Below are 21176 nucleotides of genomic sequence, written 5' to 3'. Positions count from 1 at the left end.
TTTACTGGCAGGTTTCTTCTGACCTTGACCTCAATTTCATGGTTCATTTGACAATGTTAAGTTTTTGTGGTTTGGTCTATTTCTCAGATACTATAAGCTATCAGGCCACTATATTTGGCATATGGAATGATTGTAAGGTGTACATGTCAGACTGGCAAGTTTCATCTGACCTTGACCTCATTTTCATAGTTCATGGACAATGTTTAGTTTTTGTGGTTTGGTCTATTTCTCAGATACTGTAAGCAATAGGGCCTCTATATTTGGTGTATGGAATGATTGTAAGGTGTACATGTTCGACTGGCAGGTTTCCTCTGACCTTCACTTCATTTACACGGTTCATTGGTCAATGTTAATTTTTCATGGTTTTGTCAGTTAATCGGGTACTTTAAGCATTAGGTCAACTATATTTGGTGTATGAAATAATTATAAGGTGTATATGTCTGTCTGATAGGGTTCATATGACCATGACATAGGACATTCATATCGTTCATTTGTCAATTTTAAATTTTTGTGGTTTGGAAGGGGTCTTCTGACCTTGACCTCATTTCATGGATCAGTGATCAAGGTTAAAATTAAGTGGTAGTCTGTATCTCAAATACTATATAAGCAATAGGTCAACTATATTTGGTGTATGGAATGATGAAAATGATAAAAATAACACTTTGTAAATTTGGTTTTGTCCCAAGTGCTTTTCTGCATTTACCTTCATCAGACACCCTCATAGCAGAAAAATTGAAAAAAAACGATGTTTAAGTACAGAAACACTTGAAGAGCTATATGACCAAAAGGGACATAAAAATAACAGCTGAATCCAACTAAAGTCAACTTTATTTAACTAGATTTAGATATTTCGGTTTTACACGGGAAACTCCACACTAAAATTTACGACAAAAGGGACAATTTTTCGTTCCCTATTGTTAATTTTCCCTTTTTGGATGGCGATGTTCCTTTGGCACCATCTTACAGTGTTTATATTTCACAACTCGTTCGCTATGACTGTGTCTGTTGTGACGTTTTTGATTTTAACTAACGTAATCTATGTATTACTGGTAAATTATTTAGCCAGGGATTTCGTTACCACAAATTACTTAAAACCTTTACTAAATTCTTCCACAGATATAAAGATTTGATTTTGAAGTTTGGTTGTACCTGTAGAAAACTTATTTCAAACGGGATTGCACATCCTCATTTTTACAGCAATATTGTTTACCGTGCCCGGAAATTTAGAAACGATCCTGGTAAACTTATTGATCCTTTAAATAAACTTATTCTAAAAGGTTACCGATTCAACACTGTAATTAGATCATTAAATATTGTTTTTATTGGTACTGATATTGATTTTGTTATCAGTAAATTAAAAGCAAACTAAATATTATTGTTATATACATATACACATTCATGGATCTACAATCTGTCGATACCTGTATCTTGGCATTGCACAAGGTCATGTTTTTCTCTGACTGTTTATGACGTCTTTACACTAAATACATTGGATGTTGGATGTGTATGGATTGATAATTTAGTCTTAGATGCATGATTTTTTTATTAGTTGTTAGTGGCTTTGAACTAGCTGTCAGTAACTGCGAGTACTCTCAGATCTGTACTTAGTGTCTTTTTGTTGTTTGGATGTACAAGTACCCGGCCACGTCCACTTGTAATTGTAGTATTTGAATTTCTATCCATCTGATGAGTTACCCGGTAAGCCTCTTTCAACTGATTTTTATAGTTCGTTCTTCTGTTGTACTGTTACACCACTTTCCCAGGTTTGGTTGAGGGTTGGGATCCCGCTAACATGTTTAACCCCGCCACATTCTGTATGTATGTGCCTGTCCCAAGTCAGGAGCCTGTAATTCAGTGGTTGTCGTTTGTTTAGGTGTTACATATTTGTTTTTCGTTCATTTTTTGTACGTAAATTAGGCCATTAGTTTTCTCGTTTGAATTGTTTTACATTGTCATTTTGGGGCATTTTATAGCTGACTGTGCGGTATGGGCTTTGCTCATTGCTGAAGGCCGTATGGTTTTGTTGCTATTAAACTTTGTATTAGATTTGGTCTTCCAACTGCTTAGGTGAGAGCGCTATTGATGAGTCTTACATGTATGTAGACGAAGTATAGCAAATTATACACCTTGTTGTAGTTTATTTTTCAGCATTGAATAGTTATTAAGTATTATAACCATAAGTAATTAACATGATTAATTGATAATTTGTTTATATTGTGTCGGCTATTTTAAAGCCTTTTATATCTTTGAATTAAATTTACTTTATTGTATTTCAGGTACTGACATTTGAAAACACTGGATGAAACACAATGCAAAATAATCACCAGGGACCACCTATCCCTCCTATCTCTTCATCTAATGGTCCAAGTCCACAACAGATGCCAGGCAAGGTCTATCCAATGAACCAGCCAATGGTTTTTAATCCGTCCAACCCAAACGCCCCACCAATTTATCCATGTGGAGTTTGTCATAAAGAAGTACATGATAATGAACAAGCTATATTATGTGAAAGTGGATGTAACTTTTGGTTTCATAGGACTTGTTCAAGACTAACAGAACCTGCTTACCTTATGTTAACCCAAGAAGTGTATGCAGAATGGGTGTGTGATAAATGTGTATCAACAAAAAACATACCACCCATTAAAACTAAATCATAGCTTTGATATTACATTTGTAATTCATTTGTACATTGTTTCATAGATTTCAACATTATTTAGCTTATTAATCATGACATATCAAATTTGATCTAATTTTATTTACTATTTTTGTTCTCTCAAAAATTGTACATTACATACTTTGTTGGTTAACATCTACATATAGATATCATTTATCATGTTTAATGGTAAATAATACTAAAAAAATGGTAGAAACATATAAAGGGAAAACAATGTATTTCTATCATAAAGATACACTGCTTTATAGCTAGTTAATTTTCTCAGTTGGCACACTATTGAAATTTACTTTTAATAAGATTTAACAACTCAGCTGTTACTTGGAACTAAATTCAAAAGCAAAATGCAGATTTTTGGAATTTTTATTTGTTTTATTGTAATTTTGAAACTCTAACCAGCAAATATCCTTTATATATATATATATATAGAAACATTCATGCATTTTTAAAATAATACAATCTGTACTGCAGTGTACATTGTGTAATACAAAATGTATTGCATTTAAAATCTATTGTAGAACAACAATAATGTATATCTGTTCACAAGTACTTAATGTGATTAAGAAAAAGCATATCAGTAAATAAACATTTCATGTTATTTTGAATATTTTTTTCCTTCCATTTTTAGCTCACCTAGCCTAAAGGGCCAGGTGAGCTTTGATAACTTATCACTTGGCATCCATCGTCTGATGTCTGTCATTGTTGGATATTATCTTGAAAACTATAATAGATAGTAGGAATCTGGAAAAAAACCAAAAAGGATCTGCAGGACAAGATCTACAAAGAAGTCAACATATCCAAAATCATAAATCATGGATCAACTCTTTACAAGAGTTATTGCCCTTAAATGATGATTTTTACCCATTTTTGTAAATTTGCAAAAACTACAGAAGATAAGAGAATCTTTAAGAATCAAAAATGATCAACAAAATAAGATCTTCAAATATGCAACATGTTGAAATTATCAATCATCTCCGTTTTGAGTTATTGCCCTTGAATGACTATTTTTATCCTTCTTTGTTTTTTTTTTTGCAGATACTATTGGGAAAGGCTGTGGATTTTCTATAACTTTACACATGTTTTGTAATCAAACGTAATGAGTCAAGCCTTTTCAAATTAATTTGTATAGTTTGTTATTATGTTGTGCTGTTACACCACTGCCCTAAGTTAGGGGTTGTATATGCTTGTCCCAAGTCAGGAGCCTGTAATTCAGTGGTAAAGGTTGGTCGCTGTCTATCATATTCTTTAGTTTATGGTTTGTACATAATTCAGGCTGTTAGTACTTTGTTTGAATTGTTGTCAATTTTGTCATGTAGGGACCTTTTATAGATTACTATACTGTATGGGTTTTGCTCATTGTTGAATTCTGTACTGTGACCTATAGTTGCTTACTTCTACATCATTTGGTCTCTGGTGGATAGTTATCTCATTGGTGATCATACCACACCTTCTTACATCTTATCATACCTCCTTCTTTTCAATCCTTAGTGCAAATTTATTTCTGTCTAGCCTGTGATGAAAGTTAATAGAAGTCAGATTGAGGCCTGCTGTTTCCCCCACTGGCAGCATCAACAATTGCTACCTGCATTGCAATGTAAGAGGTGAGAATAGGTTGCACGGTGATTGCCCACTTATTAAAGATGTGTATTTCCTATTTTGGACAGATTTGAATAAATTTATTCTGGTTTTCAATTAGTGGAACTTTTCTTTTTTCTCATTGAATGCTACAAGAGTTCATGCGCTGAAAGTCTTGCCTGCATTTATGTTGAATGTTTTTAAGATGAGGGTTTTACTATAGGTATCAATTAAACCTCTTATTATCAATGAAATTTGAGGTCAAGGCCAGATAAACCCTGCCAAACAGACATGTACTTATTACAATCATTCCAGACACCAAATACAGTTGACCTATTGCTTGTAGTATCTAAGAAACAGACATTATCACAAAAACTTAATGTTGACCAATGAACCAACCACCACAATGAGGTTAAGGTCAGATGAACCCTGCCAGAGGGACATGTACATCTAAAATCATTCCATTCACCAAATATTCTACATCTGGCTTGAAAAGTATTTTTTTCGTAGACTTAGTTTTCTTATATAACTAAATTCAATACAAGCAACAATAGAGGAAGCATCTGCCACAACTCTCACTTCAGCAACTTTTGTCAATTCTTTTACCTTTGATGCTTCTGCAACTTTTTGCTTTGTTCATTAAGACCTATACAGACCCCACAATCTTCCTTCTATCTCAGTGTTTTTGTAATCCCTTTAAGGAATGACTGTAATATTTTTTCTGTCTATGAAGAAATAACATCAAAAATGTGGTGCACACTGAATAACCCGCATAGCGGGTTATTTTAAAGTCTGCACCACATTTTTTATGTTATTTCGAATAGACAGAAAAAATATTACAGTCATTTCTTATAATTTAATTCTAAATTCCATTTTAAACCGGAGTAAACCATGAAAAAACGTTGATGACGTCACGGTCACATGACAAAATTATGTCTATGAGCTGATAAACAAAACAACGTCAGCCAATCAGAAGAGGCGTTACATCCAAAATTAAATTATTCACCAATATCAAACTTATAACTGTTTATGTAATTGTTTCATATAATTCTTTTTCATTTTGAACCTCAGTACTACACAATAACATACAGATATATTCTTTCATGCATACTTAGTCCTACCAAAGTGCAATCTTGTTAAACAAACCATATTACAAGACTGTACATGTGAACCATACTATAATTCTAAAATCCTTGGATCTTGATTGAGGGTATGAACCATTGGAAGGAAGCTTGGAAGCAATAATTATAATTAAAACAGAACAGCAATACTTATATGTAGCTTTTTCTCACTTTTTAAACAGAAGACTACAATTACAACGCTTTTTCTCACTTTTTAAACAGAAGACTACAATTACAACGGTTTAATTAAAACTTTTATTTCTTATTGTCAACATCAATAATTTTCCACTTTTCGTCCTTTCCTTTGGCAAAACTGTTGGTAATATATTCACTCCAATTAGAATGACTTTGAGGAACAATTGTACTCAGTACCAATAAGTCTTTCTAGGTTTACGATCCTCTTTGATACCCATTCCATCAAAAATGTCTTCCTCAAATGATTTTAAAGATGGCTGAAATGTTACTCTTTGTAATTCTTCTTTATTGGTATCCTTATCTCCATCTGAAACACAATAAAATAATGATCAGGTTGTTGTACTGTGCTCATATGTTCCTTATCTCAATCTAAAACACAATAAAATTAATGATCAGGTTGTTGTATTGTGATCATATGTTAGATATCTCCATCTAAAACACAATAAAATTAATGATCAGGTTGTTGTATTGTGATCATATGTTAGATATCTCCATCTAAAACACAATAAAATTAATGATCAGGTTGTTGTATTGTGATCATATGTTAGACATCTCCATCTAAAACACAATAAAATTAATGATCAGGTTGTTGTATTGTGATCATATGTTAGATATCTCCATCTAAAACACAATAAAATTAATGATCAGGTTGTTTTATTGTGATCATATGTTTGATATCTCCATCTAAAACACAATAAAATTAATGATCAGGTTGTTGTATTGTGATCATATGTTCCTTATCTCCATCTAAAACACAATAAAATAATTAATGATCAGGTTGTTGTATTGTGATCATATGTTAGATATCTCCATCTAAAACACAATAAAATTAATGATCAGGTTGTTGTATTGTGATCATATGTTAGATATCTCCATCTAAAACACAAAAAAATTAATAATCAGGTTGTTGTATTGTGATCATATGTTTGATATCTCCATCTTAAACACAATAAAATTAATGATCAGGTTGTTGTATTGTGATCATATGTTAGATATCTCCATCTAAAACACAATAAAATTAATAATCAGGTTGTTGTATTGTGATCATATGTTCCTTATCTCCATCTAAAACACAATTAAATTAATGATCAGGTTGTTGTATTGTGATCATATGTTAGATATCTCCATCTAAAACACAATAAAATTAATGATCAGGTTGTTGTATTGTGATCATATGTTTGATATCTCCATCTAAAACACAATAAAGTTAATGATCAGGTTGTTGTATTGTGATCATATGTTAGATATCTCCATCTTAAACACAATAAAATTAATGATCAGGTTGTTGTATTGTGATCATATGTTAGACATCTCCATCTAAAACACAATAAAATTAATGATCAGGTTGTTGTATTGTGATCATATGTTAGATATCTCCATCCAAAACACAATAAAATTAATGATCAGGTTGTTGTATTGTGATCATATGTTCCTTATCTCCATCTTAAACACAATAAAATTAATGATCAGGTTGTTGTATTGTGATCATATGTTCCTTATCTCCATCTTAAACACAATAAAATTAATGATCAGGTTGTTGCATTGTGATCATATGTTCCTTATCTCCATCTAAAACACAATAAAATTAATGATCAGGTTGTTGTATTGTGATCATATGTTAGATATCTCCATCTAAAACACAATAAAATTAATGATCAGGTTGTTGTATTGTGATCATATGTTCCTTATCTCCATCTAAAACACAATAAAATTAATGATCAGGTTGTTGTATTGTGATCATATGTTCCTTATCTCCATCTAAAACACAATAAAATTAATGATCAGGTTGTTGTATTGTGATCATATGTTAGATATCTCCATCTAAAACACAATAAAATTAATGATCAGGTTGTTTTATTGTGATCATATGTTTGATATCTCCATCTTAAACACAATAAAATTAATGATCAGGTTGTTGTATTGTGATCATATGTTAGATATCTCCATCTAAAACACAATAAAATTAATAATCAGGTTGTTGTATTGTGATCATATGTTCCTTATCTCCATCTAAAACACAATTAAATTAATGATCAGGTTGTTGTATTGTGATCATATGTTAGATATCTCCATCTAAAACACAATAAAATTAATGATCAGGTTGTTGTATTGTGATCATATGTTTGATATCTCCATCTAAAACACAATAAAGTTAATGATCAGGTTGTTGTATTGTGATCATATGTTAGATATCTCCATCTTAAACACAATAAAATAAATGATCAGGTTGTTGTATTGTGATCATATGTTAGACATCTCCATCTAAAACACAATAAAATTAATGATCAGGTTGTTGTATTGTGATCATATGTTCCTTATCTCCATCTTAAACACAATAAAATTAATGATAAGGTTTTTGTATTGTGATTATATGTTTGATATCTCCATCTTAAACACAATAAAATTAATGATAAGGTTGTTGTATTGTGATCATATGTTTGATATCTCCATCTTAAACACAATAAAATTAATGATAAGGTTGTTGTATTGTGATCATATGTTTGATATCTCCATCTAAAACACAATAAAATTAATGATCAGGTTGTTGTACTGTGATCATATGTTTGATATCTCCATCTAAAACACAATAAAATTAATGATCAGGTTGTTGTATTGTGATCATATGTTCCTTATCTCCATCTAAAACACAATAAAATCAATGATCAGGTTGTTGTATTGTGATCATATGTTAGATATCTCCATCTAAAACACAATAAAATTAATGATCAGGTTGTTGTATTGTGATCATATGTTAGATATCTCCATCTAAAACACAATAAAATTAATGATCAGGTTGTTGTATTGTGATCATATGTTAGATATCTCCATCTAAAACACAATAAAATTAATGATCAGGTTGTTGTATTGTGATCATATGTTAGATATCTCCATCTAAAACACAATAAAATTAATGATCAGGTTGTTGTATTGTGATCATATGTTAGATATCTCCATCTAAAACACAATAAAATTAATGATCAGGTTGTTGTATTGTGATCATATGTTAGATATCTCCATCTAAAACACAATAAAATTAATGATCAGGTTGTTGTATTGTGATCCTATGTTAGATATCTCCATCTAAAACACAATTAAATTAATGATCAGGTTATTGTATTGTGATCATATGTTCCTTATCTCCATCCAAAACACAATAAAATTAATGATCAGGTTGTTGTATTGTGATCATATGTTAGATATCTCCATCTAAAACACAATAAAATTAATGATCAGGTTGTTGTATTGTGATCATATGTTAGATATCTCCATCTAAAACACAATAAAATTAATGATCAGGTTGTTGTATTGTGATCATATGTTAGATATCTCCATCCAAAACACAATAAAATTAATGATCAGGTTGTTGCATTGTGATCATATGTTAGATATCTCCATCCAAAACACAATAAAATTAATGATCAGGTTGTTGTATTGTGATCATATGTTAGATATCTCCATCCAAAACACAATAAAATTAATGATCAGGTTGTTGTATTGTGATCATATGTTAGATATCTCCATCTAAAACACAATAAAGTTAATGATCAGGTTGTTGTATTGTGATCATATGTTCCTTATCTCCATCTAAAACACAATAAAATTAATAATCAGGTTGTTGTATTGTGATCATATGTTCCTTATCTCCATCTAAAACACAATTAAATTAATGATCAGGTTGTTGTATTGTGATCATATGTTAGATATCTCCATCTAAAACACAATAAAATTAATGATCAGGTTGTTGTATTGTGATCATATGTTCCTTATCTCCATCTAAAACACAATAAAATTAATAATCAGGTTGTTGTATTGTGATCATATGTTAGATATCTCCATCTAAAACACAATAAAATTAATGATCAGGTTGTTGTATTGTGATCATATGTTAGATATCTCCATCTAAAACACAATAAAATTAATAATCAGGTTGTTGTATTGTGTTCATATGTTAGATATCTCCATCTAAAACACAATAAAATTAATGATCAGGTTGTTGTATTGTGTTCATATGTTAGATATCTCCATCTAAAACACAATAAAATTAATGATCAGGTTGTTGTATTGTGATCATATGTTAGATATCTCCATCTAAAACACAAAAAAATTAATGATCAGGTTGTTTTATTGTGATCATATGTTAGATATCTCCATCTAAAACACACAAAAATTAATGATCAGGTTGTTGTATTGTGATCATATGTTAGATATCTCCATCTAAAACACAATAAAATTAATGATCAGGTTGTTGTATTGTGATCATATGTTCCTTATCTCCATCTAAAACACAATAAAATTAATGATCAGGTTGTTGTATTGTGTTCATATGTTAGATATCTCCATCTAAAACACAATAAAATTAATGATCAGGTTGTTGTATTGTGATCATATGTTAGATATCTCCATCTAAAACACAATAAAATTAATGATCAGGTTGTTGTATTGTGATCATATGTTAGATATCTCCATCTAAAACACAATAAAATTAATGATCAGGTTGTTGTATTGTGATCATATGTTCCTTATCTCCATCTAAAACACAATTAAATTAATGATCAGGTTGTTGTATTGTGATCATATGTTCCTTATCTCCATCCAAAACACAATAAAATTAATGATCAGGTTGTTGTATTGTGATCATATGTTAGATATCTCCATCTAAAACACAATAAAATTAATGATCAGGTTGTTGTATTGTGATCATATGTTCCTTATCTCCATCTAAAACACAATTAAATTAATGATCAGGTTGTTGTATTGTGATCATATGTTAGATATCTCCATCCAAAACACAATAAAATTAATGATCAGGTTGTTGTATTGTGTTCATATGTTAGATATCTCCATCTAAAACACAATAAAATTAATGATCAGGTTGTTGTATTGTGATCATATGTTAGATATCTCCATCTAAAACACAATAAAATTAATGATCAGGTTGTTGTATTGTGATCATATGTTAGATATCTCCATCTAAAACACAATAAAATTAATGATCAGGTTGTTGTATTGTGATCATATGTTTGATATCTCCATCTAAAACACAATAAAATTAATGATCAGGTTGTTGTACTGTGATCATATGTTAGATATCTCCATCTAAAACACAATAAAATTAATGATCAGGTTGTTGTATTGTGATCATATGTTAGATATCTCCATCTAAAACACAATAAAATTAATGATCAGGTTGTTGTATTGTGATCATATGTTAGATATCTCCATCTAAAACACAATAAAATTAATGATCAGGTTGTTGTATTGTGATCATATGTTCCTTATCTCCATCTAAAACACAATAAAATAATTAATGATCAGGTTGTTGTATTGTGATCATATGTTAGATATCTCCATCTAAAACACAATAAAATTAATGATCAGGTTGTTGTATTGTGATCATATGTTAGATATCTCCATCTAAAACACAAAAAAATTAATAATCAGGTTGTTGTATTGTGATCATATGTTTGATATCTCCATCTTAAACACAATAAAATTAATGATCAGGTTGTTGTATTGTGATCATATGTTAGATATCTCCATCTAAAACACAATAAAATTAATAATCAGGTTGTTGTATTGTGATCATATGTTCCTTATCTCCATCTAAAACACAATTAAATTAATGATCAGGTTGTTGTATTGTGATCATATGTTAGATATCTCCATCTAAAACACAATAAAATTAATGATCAGGTTGTTGTATTGTGATCATATGTTTGATATCTCCATCTAAAACACAATAAAGTTAATGATCAGGTTGTTGTATTGTGATCATATGTTAGATATCTCCATCTTAAACACAATAAAATTAATGATCAGGTTGTTGTATTGTGATCATATGTTAGACATCTCCATCTAAAACACAATAAAATTAATGATCAGGTTGTTGTATTGTGATCATATGTTAGATATCTCCATCCAAAACACAATAAAATTAATGATCAGGTTGTTGTATTGTGATCATATGTTCCTTATCTCCATCTTAAACACAATAAAATTAATGATCAGGTTGTTGTATTGTGATCATATGTTCCTTATCTCCATCTTAAACACAATAAAATTAATGATCAGGTTGTTGCATTGTGATCATATGTTCCTTATCTCCATCTAAAACACAATAAAATTAATGATCAGGTTGTTGTATTGTGATCATATGTTAGATATCTCCATCTAAAACACAATAAAATTAATGATCAGGTTGTTGTATTGTGATCATATGTTCCTTATCTCCATCTAAAACACAATAAAATTAATGATCAGGTTGTTGTATTGTGATCATATGTTCCTTATCTCCATCTAAAACACAATAAAATTAATGATCAGGTTGTTGTATTGTGATCATATGTTAGATATCTCCATCTAAAACACAATAAAATTAATGATCAGGTTGTTTTATTGTGATCATATGTTTGATATCTCCATCTTAAACACAATAAAATTAATGATCAGGTTGTTGTATTGTGATCATATGTTAGATATCTCCATCTAAAACACAATAAAATTAATAATCAGGTTGTTGTATTGTGATCATATGTTCCTTATCTCCATCTAAAACACAATTAAATTAATGATCAGGTTGTTGTATTGTGATCATATGTTAGATATCTCCATCTAAAACACAATAAAATTAATGATCAGGTTGTTGTATTGTGATCATATGTTTGATATCTCCATCTAAAACACAATAAAGTTAATGATCAGGTTGTTGTATTGTGATCATATGTTAGATATCTCCATCTTAAACACAATAAAATAAATGATCAGGTTGTTGTATTGTGATCATATGTTAGACATCTCCATCTAAAACACAATAAAATTAATGATCAGGTTGTTGTATTGTGATCATATGTTCCTTATCTCCATCTTAAACACAATAAAATTAATGATAAGGTTTTTGTATTGTGATTATATGTTTGATATCTCCATCTTAAACACAATAAAATTAATGATAAGGTTGTTGTATTGTGATCATATGTTTGATATCTCCATCTTAAACACAATAAAATTAATGATAAGGTTGTTGTATTGTGATCATATGTTTGATATCTCCATCTAAAACACAATAAAATTAATGATCAGGTTGTTGTACTGTGATCATATGTTTGATATCTCCATCTAAAACACAATAAAATTAATGATCAGGTTGTTGTATTGTGATCATATGTTCCTTATCTCCATCTAAAACACAATAAAATCAATGATCAGGTTGTTGTATTGTGATCATATGTTAGATATCTCCATCTAAAACACAATAAAATTAATGATCAGGTTGTTGTATTGTGATCATATGTTAGATATCTCCATCTAAAACACAATAAAATTAATGATCAGGTTGTTGTATTGTGATCATATGTTAGATATCTCCATCTAAAACACAATAAAATTAATGATCAGGTTGTTGTATTGTGATCATATGTTAGATATCTCCATCTAAAACACAATAAAATTAATGATCAGGTTGTTGTATTGTGATCATATGTTAGATATCTCCATCTAAAACACAATAAAATTAATGATCAGGTTGTTGTATTGTGATCATATGTTAGATATCTCCATCTAAAACACAATAAAATTAATGATCAGGTTGTTGTATTGTGATCCTATGTTAGATATCTCCATCTAAAACACAATTAAATTAATGATCAGGTTATTGTATTGTGATCATATGTTCCTTATCTCCATCCAAAACACAATAAAATTAATGATCAGGTTGTTGTATTGTGATCATATGTTAGATATCTCCATCTAAAACACAATAAAATTAATGATCAGGTTGTTGTATTGTGATCATATGTTAGATATCTCCATCTAAAACACAATAAAATTAATGATCAGGTTGTTGTATTGTGATCATATGTTAGATATCTCCATCCAAAACACAATAAAATTAATGATCAGGTTGTTGCATTGTGATCATATGTTAGATATCTCCATCCAAAACACAATAAAATTAATGATCAGGTTGTTGTATTGTGATCATATGTTAGATATCTCCATCCAAAACACAATAAAATTAATGATCAGGTTGTTGTATTGTGATCATATGTTAGATATCTCCATCTAAAACACAATAAAGTTAATGATCAGGTTGTTGTATTGTGATCATATGTTCCTTATCTCCATCTAAAACACAATAAAATTAATAATCAGGTTGTTGTATTGTGATCATATGTTCCTTATCTCCATCTAAAACACAATTAAATTAATGATCAGGTTGTTGTATTGTGATCATATGTTAGATATCTCCATCTAAAACACAATAAAATTAATGATCAGGTTGTTGTATTGTGATCATATGTTCCTTATCTCCATCTAAAACACAATAAAATTAATAATCAGGTTGTTGTATTGTGATCATATGTTAGATATCTCCATCTAAAACACAATAAAATTAATGATCAGGTTGTTGTATTGTGATCATATGTTAGATATCTCCATCTAAAACACAATAAAATTAATAATCAGGTTGTTGTATTGTGTTCATATGTTAGATATCTCCATCTAAAACACAATAAAATTAATGATCAGGTTGTTGTATTGTGTTCATATGTTAGATATCTCCATCTAAAACACAATAAAATTAATGATCAGGTTGTTGTATTGTGATCATATGTTAGATATCTCCATCTAAAACACAAAAAAATTAATGATCAGGTTGTTTTATTGTGATCATATGTTAGATATCTCCATCTAAAACACAAAAAAATTAATGATCAGGTTGTTGTATTGTGATCATATGTTAGATATCTCCATCTAAAACACAATAAAATTAATGATCAGGTTGTTGTATTGTGATCATATGTTCCTTATCTCCATCTAAAACACAATAAAATTAATGATCAGGTTGTTGTATTGTGTTCATATGTTAGATATCTCCATCTAAAACACAATAAAATTAATGATCAGGTTGTTGTATTGTGATCATATGTTAGATATCTCCATCTAAAACACAATAAAATTAATGATCAGGTTGTTGTATTGTGATCATATGTTAGATATCTCCATCTAAAACACAATAAAATTAATGATCAGGTTGTTGTATTGTGATCATATGTTCCTTATCTCCATCTAAAACACAATTAAATTAATGATCAGGTTGTTGTATTGTGATCATATGTTCCTTATCTCCATCCAAAACACAATAAAATTAATGATCAGGTTGTTGTATTGTGATCATATGTTAGATATCTCCATCTAAAACACAATAAAATTAATGATCAGGTTGTTGTATTGTGATCATATGTTCCTTATCTCCATCTAAAACACAATTAAATTAATGATCAGGTTGTTGTATTGTGATCATATGTTAGATATCTCCATCCAAAACACAATAAAATTAATGATCAGGTTGTTGTATTGTGTTCATATGTTAGATATCTCCATCTAAAACACAATAAAATTAATGATCAGGTTGTTGTATTGTGATCATATGTTAGATATCTCCATCTAAAACACAATAAAATTAATGATCAGGTTGTTGTATTGTGATCATATGTTAGATATCTCCATCTAAAACACAATAAAATTAATGATCAGGTTGTTGTATTGTGATCATATGTTTGATATCTCCATCTAAAACACAATAAAATTAATGATCAGGTTGTTGTACTGTGATCATATGTTAGATATCTCCATCTAAAACACAATAAAATTAATGATCAGGTTGTTGTATTGTGATCATATGTTAGATATCTCCATCTAAAACACAATAAAATTAATGATCAGGTTGTTGTATTGTGATCATATGTTAGATATCTCCATCTAAAACACAATAAAATTAATGATCAGGTTGTTGTATTGTGATCATATGTTAGATATCTCCATCTAAAACACAATAAAATTAATGATCAGGTTGTTGTATTGTGATCCTATGTTAGATATCTCCATCTAAAACACAATTAAATTAATGATCAGGTTGTTGTATTGTGATCATATGTTAGATATCTCCATCTAAAACACAATAAAATTAATGATCAGGTTGTTGTATTGTGATCCTATGTTAGATATCTCCATCTAAAACACAATAAAATCAATGATCAGGTTGTTGTATTGTGATCCTATGTTAGATATCTCCATCTAAAACACAATAAAATTAATGATCAGGTTGTTGCATTGTGATCATATGTTCCTTATCTCCATCCAAAACACAATAAAGTTAATGATCAGGTTGTTGTATTGTGATCATATGTTAGATATCTCCATCTAAAACACAATAAAATTAATAATCAGGTTGTTGTATTGTGTTCATATGTTAGATATCTCCATCTAAAACACAATAAAATTAATGATCAGGTTGTTGTATTGTGATCATATGTTAGATATCTTTTTTTTTTTTTTTCAATCTAGTTCCACTTTAAAAACAAGTATTTATTTTTATGTTTTGATTTCTTCAACTGTCAAAAAATTGAATAAAGCTTTTAATTGATTTGTTAAACAAACAAAAAAAACTTCAGCCTTTCCTGAAGCTTTAAATTGTTTGCCAACTTGTTAATGTTTTCTGGTCAAGGACCCTTTATTGGAAAAGTGAGTCTTTTTTTGTTTTTTATGTCATTGGGTTGTGATGTTAACCCCACATCTTTTTTATTCATTAAATATTTTTAGTTAAACATGAAGCCTGTGTTACCAAATCTAATAGAATTCACGAATAATTGTTTCCAAATATTTGATCAGCATATAATTTTGCAGTGGCAGTTCTTGATCTAAAAGCACTAATGAATGGCAATGACTATATTTTTCCATGTCTAGCAGACAATACCTTTGTAACTACTGATTTGAGTAAAGTCTTCGTAATAATCTTCAGCAGAAGCTGGTAGAGGTAAAATACGACCAGATCTGACAGATACCCGTACTTTTTTACCATCCTCTGTGTACTTCCATTCTATATCTGTTGGTTCACTGTAAATCACAAATAGAAGTTTTATTACTTTTAAATATTTGTACACGATTCAAAACAACTAAATATCCCTCACGACTAAAAATTTTCTATGACTTCATCATGTTATAAAATAAATCTTGATGTTTTTAAAATATCAAACTACATTTTCTCTCTATCTGGTCAAGTTTCCATTAAAAACACAAAAAAAATAGGTTAAAATCCTCATTCAATGACAATAACTCCAACAAAGAGTCGACGTCAAGATTTTGAACTGGCTATCTTATTTGCTGGTCATTTTAGCCAATTAAATTTTCTCTCTATCTTCTATACTTTCAGCACATAACTAAACAAGAGTGCACACGCTGAAATGTCTCGCCTCCTTTACTAATGATTGCATTTATGTTGAAAGTCTGTAATATGAAGGTTTTACTACAAGTATCACATAAACTTAACATTACCAATGTTGTATGAAAATAAGGTCACCATTAGATGAATCATGCCAGACAGACATGTTCACCTTAAAATCATTCCATAAACCAAATATAATTGACCTATTGCTTATAGTATCTGAGAAATAGACCAAACCACAAAAACTAAATATGTATTATTGTCATTTTGTTTATTTTCTTTTGTATCCTATTCTGACATCGGATTCAGACTTCTTTTATACTGAGTTTTACTGTGCGTACTGTTGTACATTTGTTTTTTCTACATTGGAAAGAGGTATAGGGGAGGGTTGAGATCTCAAAAAACATGTTTAACCCTGCCGCATTTTTGCGCCTGTCCCAAGGCAGAAGCCTCTGGCCTTTGTTAGTCTTGTATCATTTTTAATTTTAGTTTCCTGTGTATAATTTGGAGTTTAGTATGACGTCCATTTTCACTGAACTAGTATACATATTTGTTTAGGGGCCAGCTGAGAACGCCTCCGGGTGCGGGATATTCTTGCTGCATTGAAGACCCATTGTGGCCTTCGGCTGTTGTCTACTCTATGGTCGGGTTGTTGTCTCTTTGACACATTCCCCATTTCCATTCTCAATTTTATCTAATGAACCATGAAAATGAGATCAAGGTCAGATGAAACCTGCCAGTCCGATATGTACACCTTATAATCATTCTATACACCAAATATAGTTGAACTATTGCTTATAGCATCTGAGATATGAACTTGACCAAGTAACTTAAACCTTGATCACTGATCCATGAAATGAGGTTGAGTCAGTTGAACCCTAACTGGCAGACATGTAGACGTTGCAAGGAACCCATATACCAAACACAGCTATCCTATTACTCATTATAAGTGAATATTTCACTTACATTTTTTTTTAAGTAGTCACTGAACCATGAAAATGAGGTCAAGGACAATGGACATATGACAGAAGAAAACTTTGTAACATAAGGTATCTGCATACTAGCTATGAAGCATCCAGGTCTTCTACCTTCTGAAATATAAAGCTTTATACAAATAGTTTTTGTAACCGGATAGTTATCCCTATGTCTCGCATACTGCAACTTTTGTCGCAGGTGAGACAATAAAAACTAACTGGCACAGTATAGCCAATAGTGCTGAAAGTGATGTTAAACAATTACAATAAATCAATAAATTTTAGTTAAATCTTAACATATGTCATAGTTTAAGGAAAAATCTTACAAAAATATCTGTTTTTTTTTATGATTAACACTTTATTTTTCCTTTAGCAAAACAAGTTGAACTGTGGGCTCACTAATAACAACCCCTCTTTAAGTATTTGGTAAACAGGAAGTTGATTAGTAATGGATGTAAAATTGCATCACACCATTTAGCATGCTCATAATATCAGGTTAATTTCAAATTTCAGAAATTTTTTATTTGCAGTTCGTAGTTCTTAGGAAACATGAATTCATGCATTGTTGTGGTATTCGTAACAATCCCCACTGGTAATTCAAAGTATGAAATATTTGTAGGATGAAAGGATGGATGGACAAATGGACAGACAAACATATGGATGGACACAGTGATTGCAATATAGCCCCCATCTCGAGTGGGGTATAAGATGTGATGATAATTTCATACGTGGCCATTATGTGAAACAAAACATAAGTATTTAGTTAACAGGAAGTTGATGAGCAATGAATCTGAAAATGCATCACACATACTCACATGAAGCTAGATACACATGCTCACATGAAGCTAGATACAAATACTCACATGAAGCTAGATACACATACTCACATGAAGCTAGATACACATACTCACATGAAGCTAGGTACTAAATTAAGAGAAGCTCTGATTTGAAGTTTCTCAGAAAAATGCAACAAAATATTATTGGTAGGATTGATAGATCACAGAAATACAGACAGATAAAAACAAGGACAGAAGTAAACCAGTATTTATAATATTAATAATTTGACAGTTGGAATTCAAATATTTTTTGGGGACAATTGAATATACATGTAAAATAGAATAAAACAGCAGTGCTGTTGATCAAATGACTTACTTATCAGCACAATCCACTAATCTGACTTAATGACTTACTTATCAGCAGGATCAACTAATCTAACTAAATGACTTACTTTTCAGTAGGATCCACTAATCTGACTTAATGACTTACTTATCAGCAGGATCCACTAATCTGACTTCTGATGTTACAAGTAAAGGCTTCTCTGTCTTCTTCAAAAGTGGTTGGCCTTCAAATTCCTCTTCAAGTTTATATTCCTAAATCAAAGCATTACATAATTAACTATTTTGTGTAAACACATTTCTTCCCAAAAGACAGATCAATTTAAATTTTAAAAAGAGCTATTGAAACAATTACTATGTATTGAAATCAGAATTTCTCAAGTAAAACAGTTTAAATCTGGTTAATTTTCCCTTAGATTTACCTTTATTCCACCTAAACAATTTCGGTTTTATCAACTGATATTATTAAAATAAAAAGGTAGTACCTCAGTGTTCAGTAAATGTCTCAGGTACAAAACAGCCACTTCAAAGAAATCTCATTAAAACATGTAAAAGCAACCGTATGTCTGAATTATTAATTTCAAGGATTCATTCAGTGAAAATGATTAAGTTCAGTTCCACGATTCTTATAGCTATCTCTACAGAGTATCAATACATGCATGTGGCCTCACTATGGCTCATAATAGGAATGACCTTTCGTTAAAGGACTTGAATTACAATACAAGTACAAAGTAATTACATTTTGTTCTACATTGGATGATATTCCTATGAGAGGCTTCTCCTTTAAAAAAGGAACCATGAGGTAATATTAACTTATAAGATTGATTTGTCTTGTAAATTATCAATGCAAACATCATTGACCCTTCAAACTTTCCTACTCTAGTAACTCATGTTATAATATGGACTTCTATCTTCCTGGGATCAAGGATATGTAGCCTGTATCTCTTCTTGATGAGGGCCTCGGTGGCTGAGTGGTCTAAGTAGTTACTACTGTAATCACTAGCCAGTCAACACTGAGGTTGTGAGTTCAAACCCCGCTCGTGCGGGTGCACTCGACTCCAATCTTAATTGACTAGATTTGTCAGTTTTCCTATCGAAGGACGGTGGTTTTCTCCGGGCACTCCGACTTCCTCCACCAATAAAAACTGGCCACCACGAAATAGCCCAAAAGCGGTGCTTAAAAGTGGCATTAAAACACCAAAAATCAAAAATCAAATCAATCTCTTCTTGATGTTTTAAGGAATCCATACTTATGCCACAAACACTTCTTGTTGCTACAATAGGATTTTTATCCCGATTACTACTATCAATTGTCATTGAGCTGTTCATCTGACACTTTGTTGTGAGCCAATAATTTTATAAACCCAACAATGTTATATCTTCAGCCAAATTTCCATCAAATGGCGCATTATGGGATCTTAACTTATTGTTCAGTATATATGTTATTTCTGAAATTCAATTTTTTAGTATGACTTGATGCATAAAAATTACACACAACTTTTGTTTTGCCTAAATGACTGTTTATTCAAACCTGTTGTATGTAGTCAGTCTGTATAATAGTCTCATATTGTAATTTCCTTGTAGTCTCTAATCTTTTCTGAAATCTCGTTAGGTGTAAATATTTTCTGTAGTTTAATAAGGTGGTTGTATATTATTTGTGTCTGAGTGGTATGCAAAGACTTTTATAAATGTATAGTGTCAGTGAACAAAACATTGTAGGTCACCAATGGCAGGCTTACTAAAAATTTTGAGTTATATTTATTTACCTATTCCAAAGAGCAAAGTTTCATAATGTAAGCCTTCCATTGATGAAATAAAAAGTTTAATGATCACATCAACCTGTATTTTAATTACAGCTGTAATTTAGGTAAATTATTTTCTGTGTGTATCGATAAGAAGTCCTGATTATTTCCTGTGTGTATTGATGAGAAGTCCTAATGTCCAATATTTAGTTCAAGTAAACTCTCCTGATTGAGCAAATCTCAATTAAAGTCAAGACAGCAACCCACATATTTAAGCATTGTACACCAATTACCAGCTCCAAACACAACTAAACCAAATTTTACATAAGGGATATCTGTGTGTTAACCAAAACATAATACTTGCAAGTCACACTGGCTTAAAGCAGGAAGATATGTTAGAATAATAATTTTATTATAAACAATCAAATCAGTTTTGGCCCTTGAGAAACACTCAGCATACAAAATAAAATTTTGAGTTCCTGCCTGAGCAGGTCAGCTTGCAACCTTCAGTGTAAGGAAGAACCTGCCTGCCCGACAATGCGCCAGCCAGGAAGTGGAG

General features: G+C 30.5%; 1 protein-coding gene across 27 annotated transcripts in view; it reads right to left on the bottom strand.

Annotated features, from left to right (window-relative positions):
* Positions 1-3018: 3018 nt before the first annotated feature.
* The window catches only part of LOC127733867 (probable 39S ribosomal protein L24, mitochondrial), a 46392-nt gene continuing 28234 nt past the window's right edge, over positions 3019-21176 (bottom strand). For 2 of the 27 annotated variants that reach the window (XM_052243285.1, XM_052243286.1), the window contains exons 4-6: positions 19027-19130; positions 16319-16458; positions 3019-5869 (exon numbers count right to left, since the gene is read on the bottom strand). In XM_052243285.1, the coding sequence (XP_052099245.1) occupies positions 5733-5869; positions 16319-16458; positions 19027-19130 (381 nt within the window). In that variant the 3' untranslated portion in view covers positions 3019-5732. The other 25 variants (XM_052243305.1, XM_052243313.1, XM_052243312.1 and 22 more) reach the window with 25 other exon arrangements.

The sequence above is a fragment of the Mytilus californianus genome, unplaced genomic scaffold (genome assembly GCF_021869535.1).
Source record: "Mytilus californianus isolate M0D057914Y unplaced genomic scaffold, xbMytCali1.0.p SCAF_3, whole genome shotgun sequence".
Lineage (NCBI taxonomy): Eukaryota > Metazoa > Mollusca > Bivalvia > Mytilida > Mytilidae > Mytilus > Mytilus californianus.
Note: the sequence above shows the minus strand (reverse complement) of the source record. Positions and strands in the feature narration are given on the sequence as shown.